Source organism: Hemitrygon akajei, chromosome 7 (assembly GCF_048418815.1).
Source record: "Hemitrygon akajei chromosome 7, sHemAka1.3, whole genome shotgun sequence".
NCBI lineage: Eukaryota > Metazoa > Chordata > Chondrichthyes > Myliobatiformes > Dasyatidae > Hemitrygon > Hemitrygon akajei.
Window position 1 is genome coordinate 167,257,336 of NC_133130.1, and position 15,790 is coordinate 167,273,125.

The 15,790-nt window shown below is 45.1% G+C and overlaps 1 protein-coding gene across 3 annotated transcripts in view; it reads left to right on the forward strand.

Annotated features, from left to right (window-relative positions):
* The first annotated feature begins 2,748 nt into the window (after positions 1 to 2,748).
* Positions 2,749 to 15,790, forward strand: part of lhx6a (LIM homeobox 6a) — a 70,591-nt gene continuing 57,549 nt past the window's right edge. The window contains exons 1-5 of one of the 3 annotated variants that reach the window (XM_073052538.1): positions 2,749 to 3,359; positions 3,714 to 3,981; positions 5,124 to 5,195; positions 6,496 to 6,678; positions 9,084 to 9,205. In XM_073052538.1, the coding sequence (XP_072908639.1) occupies positions 3,904 to 3,981; positions 5,124 to 5,195; positions 6,496 to 6,678; positions 9,084 to 9,205 (455 nt within the window). In that variant the 5' untranslated portion in view covers positions 2,749 to 3,359; positions 3,714 to 3,903. Of the gene's footprint in view, positions 3,982 to 5,123; positions 5,196 to 6,495; positions 6,679 to 9,083; positions 9,206 to 15,790 lie in introns of all 3 variants that reach the window. The other 2 variants (XM_073052539.1, XM_073052537.1) reach the window with 2 other exon arrangements.

Genomic DNA, 15,790 nt, shown 5'->3' on the forward strand with positions numbered 1-15,790 from the left:
CGGAGCCCCGAGCTGCAATCCGAACTCCGGAGCCCCGAGCTGTAACAGTATCGCTCTTTCCGCTACGCTGCCTTGACGCCCGTGAATGGAAATCCCCTCGGCCACGAGCGAGCCCAATGATGGTCGCGGCGGGGGTTACGGCGTGGAGGGAAGCTGTCTTAGTCCGTAACACAAATGAACTGGATGTGAATATTAAAATAAAAGGCAGTGTTTCGACATTCAGTGTTATTAGCGGGTCCGAACTCACCAGCCTCAGATACAAAGTTAATTACCTCGAGTCTAATCCGAAGAAGTGTTTCACTTTGGAAGGCCAAACCGGACGGCAGAGTACGCGTGAATCTTGGGATTCACGTCCATAGGTACCTGCGCCGGTTGACAGAGTGGTTGTTGTATACACAAGACATTCCAGATGCTGGAAATCCAGAGCGACGCTCACAAAATGCTGGAGGAACTCAGCAGGTCAGGAAAGGACCCAAGTCGACGTTTTGGGCGGAGACCCTTCAGTTTGACTCGTGATCTGTTATTCCTGATGAAGTTTCAGCCTGAAACGTCAATTCTTTACTCCTTTCCATAGATGCTGTCTGATCTGCTGAGTTTCTCAAGAATTGCGTATGGTGTGCTGACTTTCATTAGTTGGAGAATTGACTTCAAGAGCAGTGAGGTGATGGTGCAGCTCTATAAAACATTGGCTAGACTACGCGTGGAATACTGTGTTCCGTTCTGGCCACTTCATTATAGGATGCGGGAGCTTTAGAGAGGATGCAGAGGAGATTTACCAGGATGCCGCCTGGGTTAGAGAGCGTGCTTTATGAGGAAAGGTGGAGTCAGCTAGGGCTTTTCTCTTTGGAGTGAAGGAGGATGAGAGGTGACTTGATAAAGGCTTACGAGATGATAAGAGGCAGAGATCGAGTGGGGAACAAGAGACTTTCCCTCAGAACAGAAACGGTTAATTTGACGAGGGGGCGGTATAATTTTAAGGGGGGAAGTATAGGGCGGGATATCAGAGCTAAGTTTTTTACGCAGAACTTAGGTAGGTGCATGAAACATATATGGTGCGCTGGTAAAGGCAGATAAATTAGGGACATTTAAGACACTCGGAGGAACTTTGATGATCGAAAAATGAAGGGTTATATAGGAGGGAAGAAGTAGATTGATTTTAGAATAGGTTAAAAGTTCAGCATAACATCTTGGGCCGAAGGGTCTGTACTGTGCTGTAATATTTGTTCTGTGTTGTCTCCCACTCCTACGGACTACACACATAACCAACCACCTCCTTCACATCCCCTTCCCAGCAGTTCGCAAACTATTTGCTCTACCTAAGCACCAGAGATACTGCCGATGCTGGAAATTCAAAGCAACACACACAAAGTGCCGGAGGGCTGAGCGGGTCAGGCAGCATCTGTGGAAAAGCTCTGATATAGGGTGTCGGCGCGAAACGTCGACTTTATTCCTCTGCCGGATATGGTGTGTGTGTGTGTGTGTGTGTGTGTGTGTGTGTGTGTGTGTGTGTGTGTGTGTGTGTGTGTGTGTGTGTGTGTGTGTGTGTGTGTGTGTGTGTATGGTGTGTGTGTGTGTGTGAGTGTGTGTGTGTGTGTGTGTGTGAGTGTGTGTGTGTGAGTGTGTGTGTGAGTGTGTGTGTGAGTGTGAGTGTGTGTGTGTCTGTGAGTGTGAGTGTGTGTGAGTGTGTGTGTGAGTGTGAGTGTGTGTGTGTGTGAGTGTGAGTGTGTGTGTGTTTGTGTGTGTGTGTGAGTGTGAGTGTGTGTGTGTGTGTGTGTGTGTGTGTGTGTGTGTGTGTGTGTGTGTGTGTGTGTGTGTGTGTGTGTCTGCCTCTCTCGTTATCCCGTTATTGTCACATTCTGCACGAACCCAGACTGTACTAATACACTTGGCATCGTTCTGTTGTGTTGCGTCGTCACTGTATTTATCGTTGTGTTAATTATTACAGCGTGTACTGTTTTACTCGGTGAGTTTCACGCCAGTGAGGATTTCCATTACACCCTGGAATAACGATAATCAATTGATATGAATCGAAATCACAAACACACTTATAGATATAGAAGCAGAATTAGGCCACTTGGCCCGTCGAGTCTGTTCTGCCCCATTGCTTTCAACCCCATTGTCTTGCCTTCTCCCTGTGACCTTTGACAACCTGACTAATCAAGAACCTATCAACCTCTGCTTTAAATACACCTTTGACTTCGCCTCAACATCCGTCTGTGACAATGAATTTCACAGATTCACCGCTCTGGTTAAAGAAATTCCTGCTTATTTCTGTTCTAAATTGATGCTCCTCAATCCTGAGGCTGTGCCCTCTTATCCTAGACTCCCCCACTATATGAAACATCCTTTCCACATTCACTCTATCTAGGCCTTTCATTATTCAGTGAGATTCCCCCTCATTCTTCTAAACTCCAGTGAGAACAGGCTCAGAATCATCAAACGCTCCTCATAAATTAACCCTTTCATTCATGGAATCCCTCTTTAAAACGAATCAACAGAAAAAGCGAAACTAGTACTGTATCATAAAATCTCACTCAAAAGGCGGTAGGAACTTGGCAAGACAGGATGCTGCCTGACCTGCTGAGTTCCTCCAGCATTTTGTCACCGTTGCTTCGGATTTCCAGTATCTGCACAATCTCGTGTTCAAGTGTAAAATCTCTTTGATAAGGAACAGGTTGGCTATCATGCGGGACGGGTAAAGCCCCGGCGCCGGTTACGTCCCGAACTTTGGAAGTGAGAGAGAGATCCACCAGCTCTGGCCCCGCTGCGGGTCTGAGACCGGCGCCTTGCGAAGTCAGCTCTCATCTAGGTTCACAGACACAGCTTCGGCAATAACCAAAATTGCGCCGAGTTTCCGGCAGCCAGCCTCTAAAGGCTGAAGTTTTGTAAAGAAAAATATGGTTAACTTGATTTCGTTGACGGGGTGAGTCTTAAAACGCACCAAACGACCCCAACGAAAGTCCGTACTTCAAGTGCGTCGCGGCGGGTCTGCGCGTCCACATAAAACACCCGTAAGAAATTGTGGAAGTGATCTTTCGCGAGCCTGAGCCCTGGGCCTGAGGGAGAGATTCGCCGCTAATACAGTCAGCGAGAGAAGGGAGACGTTGTCCCGCGGCCCCTCCAGTCACTCTCGATTACACGGTTAGAATAAACAGACCCCCCTAAACCCCTGCCACGGACTGCCCCTAGCATCTGACACAACAGGCCAGTCCTACACCAGCTACTCTCTCCGGACTGCCCCCAGCATCTGACAGAACAGGCCAGTCCTACAACAGCGAGTCCCTCCACTTCCTCGCTCCCGGCAACTTTACCTCCAGGCGGAAGAGTTGGAAGGAAGATTTTTTTTAACCGAAAGTCCGGTAAGCATTTAGTCTCTGGGAGAAGCGCGCAGCCGTCGAACAGTTCGCCGACTTCGGATCTGAGACTTCAGCCTGACTTGTGTTTGTGTGTGTAAGACTCTCTCTCTCTCTCTCTCCCTCTTTCTCCCTCTCTCTTTCTCTCTCTGTCTGTCTCTCTCTCCCACTCTCTCTCTCTGTCTGTCTCTCTCCCACTCTCTCTCTCTCTGTCTGTCTCTCTCCCACTCTCTCTCTGATTTTCTCTCTGTCTCTCCCACTCTCCGTCTCTCCTTCTCTCTCTTCCCCCTCTGTCTGTCTCTGAGTCTCTCTCTCTCTCTTTTCCCTTTCCCTCGCCCTCTATCCGCCAAATGATTGCAGAACTCTGTTTGATGTCCAGACCCTCTGAGTGTACCCCCTCGTCCCTGTCAGCCTTCCTCGCTGTACTCCGACCGAACTCGGCTGCCAAAACCAGCAAACTGGATTTCTGAACCGCCTAGGCGGCCGCCGAAGATTCACCGGACCTTCCCTCGGCGTTGCGGAACCACAGCTTCCCAGACTCGGCGCTCCCATGTTCTGGAAAAGCGAGAGCCTGGTACTTCTGCCAGAGGGGAACAAGGTCCTAGCCGAAGGTTTCCTGGCCGAAAAGGTAACCAAAAAAAAGTTCCTGTTTTACTGAAGTGAGCTGGTGGGGAGGGGGGGGGGGGGGTCGAGAAATGTCCTTCTGTAATCGGCGCAAGAACGAGTTTTCTGAAACTTTCTGTCGACAGCCCTGTTAAACCCGACCGTGAAACCAAGTTCGTTGCAATTAGCGTAGAGATTGTTTTGTGCAGATATTTTTTACATTTGAAAAAGACCAATCTCTCACGAATTACGCAAACTATTACCAGGGAGAAAATATTTCCCGATGTAAGGTAAAAGGGGAGTGATCGGCCGGACACTGAAAGCTGGATCTTGGAAGGTAGAATATAAGAACCAGGAGCAAATGGAGCTCGGCGCTGTGCTTGGTGTGGGCACATTTCAAATTAGTTGCTTAAAGTGCAATTATGCCCGTAACCATTTCGGTTTGGGGTGGAATATATTCAGCCCAGCCTGTAATGTTTTAAAAGACCTCTGGAAACGAGATGATGATGCAATGCTAAGATGCAAAGCCGAGCGCCAAAAAAGGGCCGACAGAGCGGACTTGCAGCCACCGAGCCTCAACAGAAACCAATAATCGAAGGCTGCTCTGTGTTCATTTAACACGGCACTATAGATCCAGAAATTACTACCTTCCTGCTCGGCATTAGCTAAAAAAAGGAGCAATTGCAATTGCAAATCTCGATCAAACATTTAAAAAAAAGAGCTTGCAAAAGATGCCTACTTCACGCCTCATCTCCTAGTCATTCGTTCGAAAAAATATTAGATTTTTAATTACTACCATTTAGGAAATCAGATTTCCAAAGCCGCGTTGCCCGGATGCCATGTTGATTGACAGCTGTAATTGACATACTTATCTTCCGGATTTCATCCAGGTTCTAATTGTCGGTGGTTTATTTCCCTGGCTAAGATTGATCAGAAAGTGAGCGATTACTTCAAGAGCCCAGGGTGAAGTGGATAAGGGATCGAATCAAAATTAAAATTGCCTCATTAAATGCAGTATTGTTGCCTGGATGTAAATGCCCACTAGAAAAAATATTATTTATTCTTTTAGCCGCATATATAAACGTTTAGACCTCCTTTAAAGACCTTTATGAAACGGCGGTAGTAAGCGGTGCATTTCATGCTTCTGGTTTGCAATCTCTCTCGAAGGTAATGTCACAGGACAGAGAGCATCTACAAGCCGCGTCTCGCTGCGTGGAAAGCAGCGTTCCCCGCACCGTGGTAAGTGAAGTCTCCCCAACGAAAGTGACTCTCCCGAACTTGCTTCGTCCGCCCGGCGTTTGTCTTATCTGATTCCGGATCTGAGATTTAATTCCCCCCTCACCCCACCTCCCCGGTGTAACTCGAATATTTACCCAGTTTTACAGAACATCTGAACGCTGTTACAAACAGGGAACAATATTTATTTTACCGTATCGTATATTGCGTGCAGCTTTTATATATTTTTTTTTAAAAATCGGTCTTAATCTTTTCTTGAAACTGACCATTGTGTAATGATTTTTGACAGGCTGACTTCATAACGGCTCAGTACTATATTTGAAACTATTTGATTTAAAATCCTTTAGGGCGCGTTACATTGTACAGAGTCGGTAGCGCTTTCAGCGCTTCGGGTGTTTCTCCCTGTAACACAGGAGTTTTAATGTATTTGCATTTTTAAACGATACCAATCAAACTGCGTTCTTCAGATATAAATCAGCCCGGCTGACAAGATGAAGTGTTTTGTTTCTTGTTGGCTAAACGCATAATATTTAGAACCTTTTCAACAAGCCGTGTCAAAGAATGCGTTTCCCTTCGATTCCCGAGTGCAAATCAAAAGTGGGAGGCCGCGGCTAGGCCGGCTAATCTAGTTTAAAATCGACCGCCGATCGGGGCAGGTCATCCGTGCATCCCAGTCCGTCCCTGTCGCTGGAGCGAGAAACCCGCGTGTCTTTGTGGCTGTTTAAAAAAATACACACAAGTTCTAAACAGGTGGGAATAGGTAACCGACTCCAAGGCTCAGAGATACAATTTATTAATAATCCTTCGACCCCCTCTGCACTCGACTCAATAACAGTAATTTTCAAGCGATTTCCGAGGTTTAACACAATCAAGAATCGAACACCAATACTTTTTGACAGATGCCTTTCAAATACTAGGGCTTAGACACATTCAGACATATTTTTCAAAAGCAGCGCTTGTTTAGAGCGATGTACATCTGAGTAATGTGTACTGGATAAAGATATCTTTAACTGAAAGACGACAACTGTATTTTCCCAGAAGATCCTATCTATCGAGGTGAAAATTATATGATTTTATTTTAATACAAGCCGATCCTATATCTTATGTCCTATGAATCTGGCAATCAATTCGAATATATACCACCGACTGTAACGTGGGAAAGACCATCAGCATCGTGTTTGAATGTAGGGATGAAATTCAATATCTAAATTTAAAACTGGGCACGGAAAAGTTGTTTGTAAGTTCTACGATACTTTTAAGAACGATACCGTTGTATTCACTTTTCACGTCTCTGCCCCCCCAGTCTCATTCGGATAACGACACGCTGGGAACGAACATGGAGAAAGATGAGATTCGATCTTCCCCCAGTCCCCCGTCTACCCCGTCGATTTCATCCCCGCCTTCCTCGTCGTATTCCATCATCTCCGCCGACAAGAACATCTGCGCCAGCTGTGGTTTAGAGATCTTAGATAAATATCTGCTGAAGGTGAGTGTTTTGAGGAGGAGGTCAGCGGGTGTTGCACTGACAGGCAACGCCTCGACTTGCCGCAGTTACAATCGCGCACGAAGCAGTCACAGAGTCCGAAGCTTCAGTTAAAACGGAGAAAGGAGGTCATGAGCACGAGGCGGAAAGGACAGCGTGAAATGTCCATTTCCTCTATCAAGGTGGCTAATGAAAATTTAAAACATAGAACAATACTGCAGAGGGACCTGTCCTTCGGCCCACAACGTTGTGTTAAAACAGTTAAACTAGTAATCGAATGGCTAACTAATCTCTTCTGCTTAAACAATGTCCAACACACACAAAACGCTGGAGCAACTCAGCAGGCCAGGCAGCATCTATGGAAAAAAAGTACAGTCGATGTTTCGGGCCGAGACCCTTCACAGGACATTCGTCGACTGTACTTTTATCCATAGACGCTGCCTGGCCTGCTGAGTTGCTCCAGCATTTTGTGTGCGTCGCTCTGGATTTACAGCATCTGCAGAATTTCTCTAGTTTGCAATGTCCATAAGCTTCCATCTTCCTCACATTAATGTGTCTATCTGAAAGTCTCTAATGTACCTGCCTTTCTCAACACCCCAGGCTGCACATTCCAGACACCTTCCATTCTCTGTGTAAAAATAAAATTGTCCCTGACATCTCTTTTGAAATTACCCCTCTTACCTTAAATACATGCCCTCTGGTATTAGACGTTTCAACCTTGGGGGAAAATAGTCTACTGTATCTATACCTCTTCTAATCTTATAAACCTCTATCAGATCTCCCCACAGCCTCTGCCGAGTTGTGCAACCTCCATGCCCTCTAATCCAGGCAGCTTCCCGGTGAACCGCTATTGTTTCTGTCTATCCTCATTTTATGTTTAATGCTGTATATGTACACGAAAAGTTAACTCTTAATTTTTTTTTAAACAACATTTCGGCAGCCAGTAGATTTTCAGACTCCCTGGACCCCTGTTTGTGATCTTTTGTTTTTGGTTGATGCCAGGGTATTGATAACGTTCCCAAAATTTTCAGATGGATAAGGTAAAGAACGCTCCAAACACCGAGATAAAATGTCTTCCGAAAAGGCCGAGACTTGAGACTTGTCATTGAACGTGCCTTCGCAGCCGGACTTAAAAATGTCTTGTTGGCAACGTCCCAAACTCCCTAGTGTTGATTTAAGAGGCGTTATGCATGCTGGGTAGATAAAGGTCTATGGAAAGTGAATCAGGCTGATTTAGCCGAGGACTAGGGAACGACACTCCACAAACGATCTCGAAACTGTTGTTTTCTAACCCCTGGTTGAGCGTTAACCACCCGACAGGCATACTGACTGAACAGCGCAAAGTCTTACTTTATTAAACGATTATATTTTTTATATTGATCATCCGTGAGGAATGGGTAGTTAACAGGACACCCGGTCAGTTCAGTGGCTGTAAACCCATAATTTCACCCGCTTATATATGTGGGGCAGGGCACCGATTTCTGGCGCTCTGTTCCTTCGCGTTATCCGTTTATATTTTATAGATTAATCCTAATTACGAAAAAGAAACAAATCCTGTGTTGGCAGCTGGAGCAGCTTGCAGTTGTTTCTAAGTTACCACTGCAGACTTTTGCCCAATGGAGGGGTGAGATGTGTGGAGACGTTACGACAATAATTAAAATCAATTCCCTGTGTTAAAAAAAAAATCAGCTGCGGTGAGGGCGACTTTTATCATCGTCTGCCGTCATTTCCACGAAATCGCGAGGGGATTCATATATTACCGTGCTAAAATACGTTAAGAAAAATATGATCGTTTTTGAACGTAATTCAGAGAGAACCGTCAGACATCAGGCAACCGAGGCGCATAGTGCCTGTAGAACCAAATGCCAGCGTCAAAATAAACTGGTTTAAACAACGAACTTAAATATTATTCTTTTTAATTAAACTTTCAATTTTTGCTTTTCTAGCTTAAGCCGTCTATAATATTTTGTTAAATCAAAAGGGGAGCATGTCAGCACCTCTAAATATATATTACAATAAATTGTAATAAATTAATCGAATATGAAGTACATTGTAAATGAAAAATGCACAAGTAAGCCTAATTATAACAACCTATGTGTTTATAATAAGGATAGAAGATATATGTGGAAGATGTGTCTGAAGTATTGGCAGGAAGTGCTACAACTGGTGATTAATACTTGTCAGTTCCATAGGAATCGAATTTTACACTCTGTGCGTTCCGACAATAGCACGGTGGGGTCGCAGATTATAATCTCATAGATAACATTGAATAAATTGTATAGTTCCTCATGAATGAGCCGAACTGTTGGGTTCAGTTTCGAGTTTGTGCGCTGTTGGATGTGTTCAGCCGAGGTGACTGCGTGATGTGATCAGTGACAGTTGATGGATGTCCCGCATTTAATTTGCAGGTGAATAATTTGATATGGCATGTTCGCTGCCTCGCTTGTTCCGTCTGCAGGACTTCCCTGCGCAGGCACGCCAGCTGTTACATTAAAAACAAAGAAATCTTTTGCAAAGTGGATTATTTCAGGTAAGCATTTACAACTTACTGCAAATGTGCATCGTTTATGATCCCGTTTGGTAAAGAGATTTGTTAAAAATGCATTAATTTAAATGTATAATATCTACTTGTCTATCTGTCTATCTATTTTTTCTATCCATCGATCTATATCTGTCTCTCTCTATATATGTATTTATCTATCTACCTATATTTAATACTGTCTTTATATTATATATATAATATATATATAGCGAAAAGGAAACGCAGAGCTTTACATATATAGAGTTCACTTTATAGTACTCCAATATAAAACTTGGCGAGGGATTCTCAAAGGATGAAGCATAAGTATTAATATTAACTAGTATAAGTTACATCAACTAGTTATGTTAATGTAGCGAAACTGATATCATAAAGCATAACTAACGAGGCAAAATATATTTAACAATAACGACAAAAATACAATATTAAAATATCCCACTAGAGGACGAGGACATTTCTTTAGTTGATTAATCATGCAAAAGAAACGGCATTTCAAGGTGAAAGATGTGTTGAGTCTCTAAGTGGGTAGGGCCGATATTGGGTGAGCTGGATCTTTAGCGGGGACTTGGTCTCTTTACGAGATGTATGTGTGTGTGTGTGTGTGTGTGTGTGTGAGTGTGTGTGTGTGAGTGTGTGTGTGTGTGTGTGTGTGTGTGTGTGTGTGAGTGTGTGTGTGTGTGTGTGTGTGTGTGAGAGAGAGAGAGAGAGAGAGAGAGAGAGAGAGAGAGAGAGAGAGAGAGAGAGAGAGTTTGAAAAGACTCTACTGTCACCAGAACCAATTATCTCCTATCTCCCGGCCTCCAACCGCACTCCTCATTGAGCCCTGCAGGCGCTTTGAAAGTTGAAGGAAAGTTTTACCGATCTGTTTACCAAATCACAAACCCTCCCCGAGTCCCGTCCGCAGCTGGCGTAACCTCCACAGTGTGGACCTCAACTGTCCATACACTTCCCATTTCAGTTTCCGTCACCCGCTTATATATCTCTCGTCCCATTATCTTTCACCCATCTGCGTGATAATAATTCTAGGAGAATAACCGGACCCCGGAGAATGTGGATAGTACGGAGCGTAATGAGCGGCGGGTTTTGAGCGGCTCTCTCGGTGTGTTTACCACGCTGAAACATCTTACATAGGCTATATTTTCGCAACGCGGGGTTGTAACCCTGACCGCTCACTGCAACCAGATTGTCCATTTAATGTTCCAGCTGTAGAATGGAGTCGGTGTAAATCGGGCCGGGGCCCGCTGTGTCCCGAATTCCTAAAGATATTTGTGGAGTCGCTTGGTCTCTCGCCTAATTAAGCCACTGAAGCTGAATGGTGAAACAGCAAAGTCTAACCCTGTGTAAAGAGTCATCCCTTGAATAAACGAATTGCGATTGTAAAATTTCCGCAGGATTCCTATAACATTTAGTGGGCACAGAAGTGGGTTATATACATAAAGATACCGGGAAAGAGCTATTCACTTCATGAAGGATCCCACCCACTCTGCTAATGGACTGTTTGTCCCACTCCCGTCAGGGAGGAGGCTACGTAGCACCCACACCAGGACCACCAGACTCAAAAACTGTTATTTCCCCCAAGCAGTAAAGCTGATCAACACCTCCACCCACTAACACACCCCACCACTTTATTATTTCCCGTCAGTCACTTTATGTACAGCCTAGCGTCACTTTATGGACAAACAATCAATCTCTGTATGTAAGCTCTCATGTGTATTTATATTTATTGTGTTTTTATTATTGTGTTCTTTTCCTTATTGTCTCATTTTGTTTCGTGTTGCATCGTATCTGAGTAACAATAAATTCTCCTTTACACTTGTGTCCTGGAAATGACATTAAATAGCCTTGAATGTGTGTTAATGTTAGTTTGAAGGCGGTAGGTGCTTGGTATTCTGTAGCAGATCACCATTAAGTTGGACATCACTGTTAATGTCACTTTCAGAGGTGAATTGGAGCGATTTCGTTTTGAGGCGAGTTAACGAGCACATTGGAGAAATGGCGGCAAGTTTTATGTTGAACTGATGCTGAGCTTGTGGGAACTATTTTTAAAATGTGCCACTTCAAACGTGTTATTAGGAAACCAGGAATTGTCTGGTAAAAACCCGTAGGATTGTTTGGGTCTGGATATTTAGAATCTGGATCAGGCTAAATATTACCGGCTTATGTCGTGAAATTTGTGGTTTGTGACAGCAATACATTGCAATACGTAATAATACAACTATAAATTGCAATAAGAGGTGTGTATATATATAATAAATTAAATAAGTAGTATGAAAAGAGAGCCAAGAAGAGAAAAAATAGTGAGGTCATGGGTTCAGTGTCCATTCAGGAATCTGATGGCAGAGGGCGAAGTTGTTTCTGAAACAATATGTGTTTTCAGGCTTCTGTACGCCCTCCTTGATGGTAGCAATGAGAAGAGGGCACGTCCTTTATGATGAGGTCCTTAATAATGGACCCCACCGTTTAGAGGCACCGCCTGTCGAGGATATCCTCGATGCTGGGGAGCCTGGTGCCCGTGATGGGGCTGGCTGAGTTTACAACTTTCTGCAGCTTTTCCTGATCCTGTGCGGTGGCCCCTCCGTAGCAGACAGTGATGCAACCAGTTGTTATTGGATACACGCCCCATCATATCGGCTCTCCGAGACAGGCCGTTACCTGCTGTACACTCAAACAAAGCAGACGTTTCTCACCATTAATGTATTAGCCGGACCAATCCCCTCAGCAACTCCCTATTTAATGTTCAGCTATTTTTTTTAAAAAACCTCGCAGCTTTTTTTCCATTCTGACTTCGTGTTCTGTCAAATGAACAATATTTTTAGATTTGAGCAAACATGTTTTACAAATATATCACGGCACATGACACGTGTTGTGACAGCCTGTTAGGTTAATTTCCCTTCAAATATCAAACAGAGTTGGACTGTCATACCCATCAGGGTTCAAACGGCGTGAAGTAAAATAGTTAACTAATCGATGTCACTTTTCTACTTCCTGTGCCTGCCTTACAACTGAGATCATTTTATTTAATTTGTTAAACTGACCTGCGTAAATTCACACACAGGCTGCTATACGAGTGCGACCCACCGCGCAGGATTTATTTTTGAGCCGATAAAGGACTTTGGTAAATCTGAAAGGCTGTTGTATATTTATCCTTCCTTTAACGAACTGCGTTCGAATTAAGCAATTTTTATTTAAACAACTTCATGAAAAGATAATCCAAACGCAGACTTTTCTCGGCAATCAGACACAACTGGGGCAAGAACAAGAGAATGGTGGTCCCGTTAACATTATTGAGGTAGATTAGTTGAGGTCGGCCCTGCACATCAACAGACTGTAAATACTGTTTACGGTGGATTCCGGTTAAATTGGGACCCATCGGAATTAGTTTTTGCTCTTTAAGAGTTGTCCCAAATAAACGGCTGCCCCGATTAACAGCTGGCCCAATTAACCGGAATCCACTACGTTTTAAAGTCGGCAAATTCGCAACCAATCTTGCACTGAATATGTTTTCTTTTCAATTTATCCGGCGTGGGGTTTGGGGGAAGGAATTGGGGGAGGACGTGGTTTATCCGGTGAAGGAATAATGAGGAAGTAACGGCGGGACGAGGTGATTTATCCAGCGAGGGGATGCAGGGAAGGAACGGCGGGACGAGGTGATTTTAAGAAATTATTGCCACCCTAGGAGGTGCTGACATTTGACATTTTGACCATCCAGGCCGCGTTTTCAGGAAACTTTAAACCTGGGAATAATTGAAGTCAGTGTAATAAATTACCGGGAGAGCCGCTAATTATGCGGCACATTTAACATCTGGGCGCGTAGGCAGCGGTGTCTGAGTCAACTCTGTCGTGGAGAAATACGAATATTGTCCTTGTGTAACCGCGTTCATTTGAACGGTGTATTGATGTTACACGGACTATTGGGAGTCAGGAACCGCTCAGAATCAGAATTAGGTTTAATACCACTGTCACTTGTCATGAAATTTGTTGTTTGGTATATTGCAATTCATAATAAAAACTATAAATTACAATGAGAAATATATCAGCGTTGATGAAGAGCGCGGCTCGAAACATCGACTGTTTATTCATTTTATAGAGGCGGCCTCTAATACTGCATATTTAAACAATTAAACGAGTGTGCAAAAAGAGAGCAAACAAGAAGAGGAAAAATGCTGAGGTAGTGTTCATGGGCTCATTGTCTATTCAGAAGTCTGATGGTGGAGGGGAAGAAGCTGTTCCTGAATCGTTGAGCATGTCTTCAGGCTCCTGTATCTCCTCCTTAATAGTAGCAAAGAGAAGAGGACATGCCCTGGCTGATGGGGATCCTTATCACCCAGGACATGCCCGAGGTGATGCGGGAGATTTTAAGATTTATTTATTTTATTTAGAGATAAAGGTGGGAAAGGCCCTTTCCCGACCCAGCGAGCCGCGCCGCCTGCAACCTACCTATTTAACACTAGCCTAATTACAGGACATTTACAATGGCCAATTAACCTACTAACCTCTACGTCTTCACCAGGAGGAAACCCACGCGGTCCACGGGAGAACGGACCAACTCCTTACCGACGGCACACCGGAACTCCGGAATGCTCCGACCTGTAGTGGCGTCGCGCTAACCGCTACACTACAGTGGCGCCCTTTCTGGGGGTTCCAGCGATTTGTAAAAGGGGTTCGGTCGATTTAGTAAAAGGGAACACATTATATTCTGGTTTTGTTTTCCATTAAGTAATGGGTTCGGCATTGCAGGCCTCCTACTACCCTGTTACTGAGGGCAGTTTGGCGGGCCTGGGTCACATCTTGGCCGGGCCAGGGAAAGGGTGTTCCCGAACCAGAGGGATTGTAAAGACAATTCAGTCACCACTTAAATTCCAGATTTATTTGATTAACTGAATTGAATTCGTTCGACGACGTGGCGGGATTGGAAGTCCCTCCCTGCTACTGGCCAGATGAATTATTAGACCATGAAAGGATTAGAATTGGGCCCTTTGGCCCATCGAGTCTGCCTCGCCATTCTATCGTGGCTAATTTATTACTCTTCTTGACCCCATTCTCCTGCGCTTTCCCTGTGCCATTTGACGCCCTGAATAATCAAGAACCCATCAACTTCTGCTTTAAATGTGCCCAGTGACTTGGCCTTCACAGCCGCATGCAGCAATGACTTCACCCTCTGGTTGAAGAATTACTCAAGGGATAGAGAGACTGCGTGTGCTGGAATCTGGAACTACACACAAAACGATGGAGGACCTCCGCTGGTCAGGCAGCATCTGTGGAAGGAAATGAACGGTGAACGCTTCACCTAAAAGGGTTTCGACCCGCAACCTTGACTGTCCATCTCCCCACATAGTGCTCAGGGATATATCCACTTGCCCCCAGTGTCCAAACGCCTCACTAACAGGGCTTAATTCCCCGCCGCGCAGAGAGCTCCCAGTGAAGACAGGCCCGTGTTTAAAGGGCGGCCGGGGCAGTTGGGAAAGGTGTTGACACAGATGGTTGTCCTTTGGCGTTTTGGTTATTTCTCCGGCTCTGTCGCGTGCGGGTTTTCATACCGTGTTTTCTCTCTATGTATTGTGAACGCCCGGAAGGAGATGAATCTCAGGGTAGCATGCGGTGACATATATGTACTTTGATAATAAATTCGCTTTGAAGTTTAAGGTATAAAATACGGGGGAGGGGGAGAGGTGCGTTGAAGTTACAAAGTAGGGTCGGCGTTTCACTCGGCGAGAGGGCAGATCCCTCCCTTCCTAACAGACCTGTATATTCCACACCCCGGCGTTAAAATATAGCCGCTCAGGATGAAAGTAGACGCGGTGAAATAGTTACACTTGCAACGTGAAACAATGGGAACGATTACGAGCATCTATATTAAGGAAGCACTTCGGCTGTTTACAGTTCAAATGACGAGAACGTCTATATTTCAGGGAATACTTCGTGGGCGGTAAGACCGCTGTGGTCCCTCAACGCCGGTGAAAGGAACTATATATCTTACTTATAGTTTCAGTAATTATCAAAGAAAGGGGCCAATAACTGTACCACAGGAGGGGCAGCCTCCCTGCGCCGGGTACTAACAAGCCGCCACGTTGTCTATTTGAAGGAATATTTCTGCCGCCGCCCTGCAGCGCCGAGTCTGCGGAGGCTCAGTGCGATGTCAATTGAAGTATTAACCGGGAGAGCAATCATAGACACAAACGATTCAGCGTTTTGTGTGTGTGATACCAGCTGCCCCGGCCATCCGCTCTCGCTGTCCCCGCCTGCCCCCTCTCCCTCCCCGGGAAGGAGACCCACAATTAGCCTCTCGAATAAACCAGCCATGACGGAGCAGACTCGATGGGCTGAAAGGTCTCATTCTGCTCCCAGGGGTTCCCAGCCTTTTTTTTTTAAATGCCATGAGCCAATGTTGGAAAAGGGAGTCCGTGGACCCCTGTCTTATCATCCTAATCAGGCGCGATCCCAGGCATTGTTACCTAAACGACACGCGTCTCCTTTCCGGCATCAACCTGCACCCTAACTAACTTTGAGCAGGGTTGTCATCGTCACCGCAGAACAGAGGAATTGGATATCGGTCTATTATCGTCACATGTACCGAGA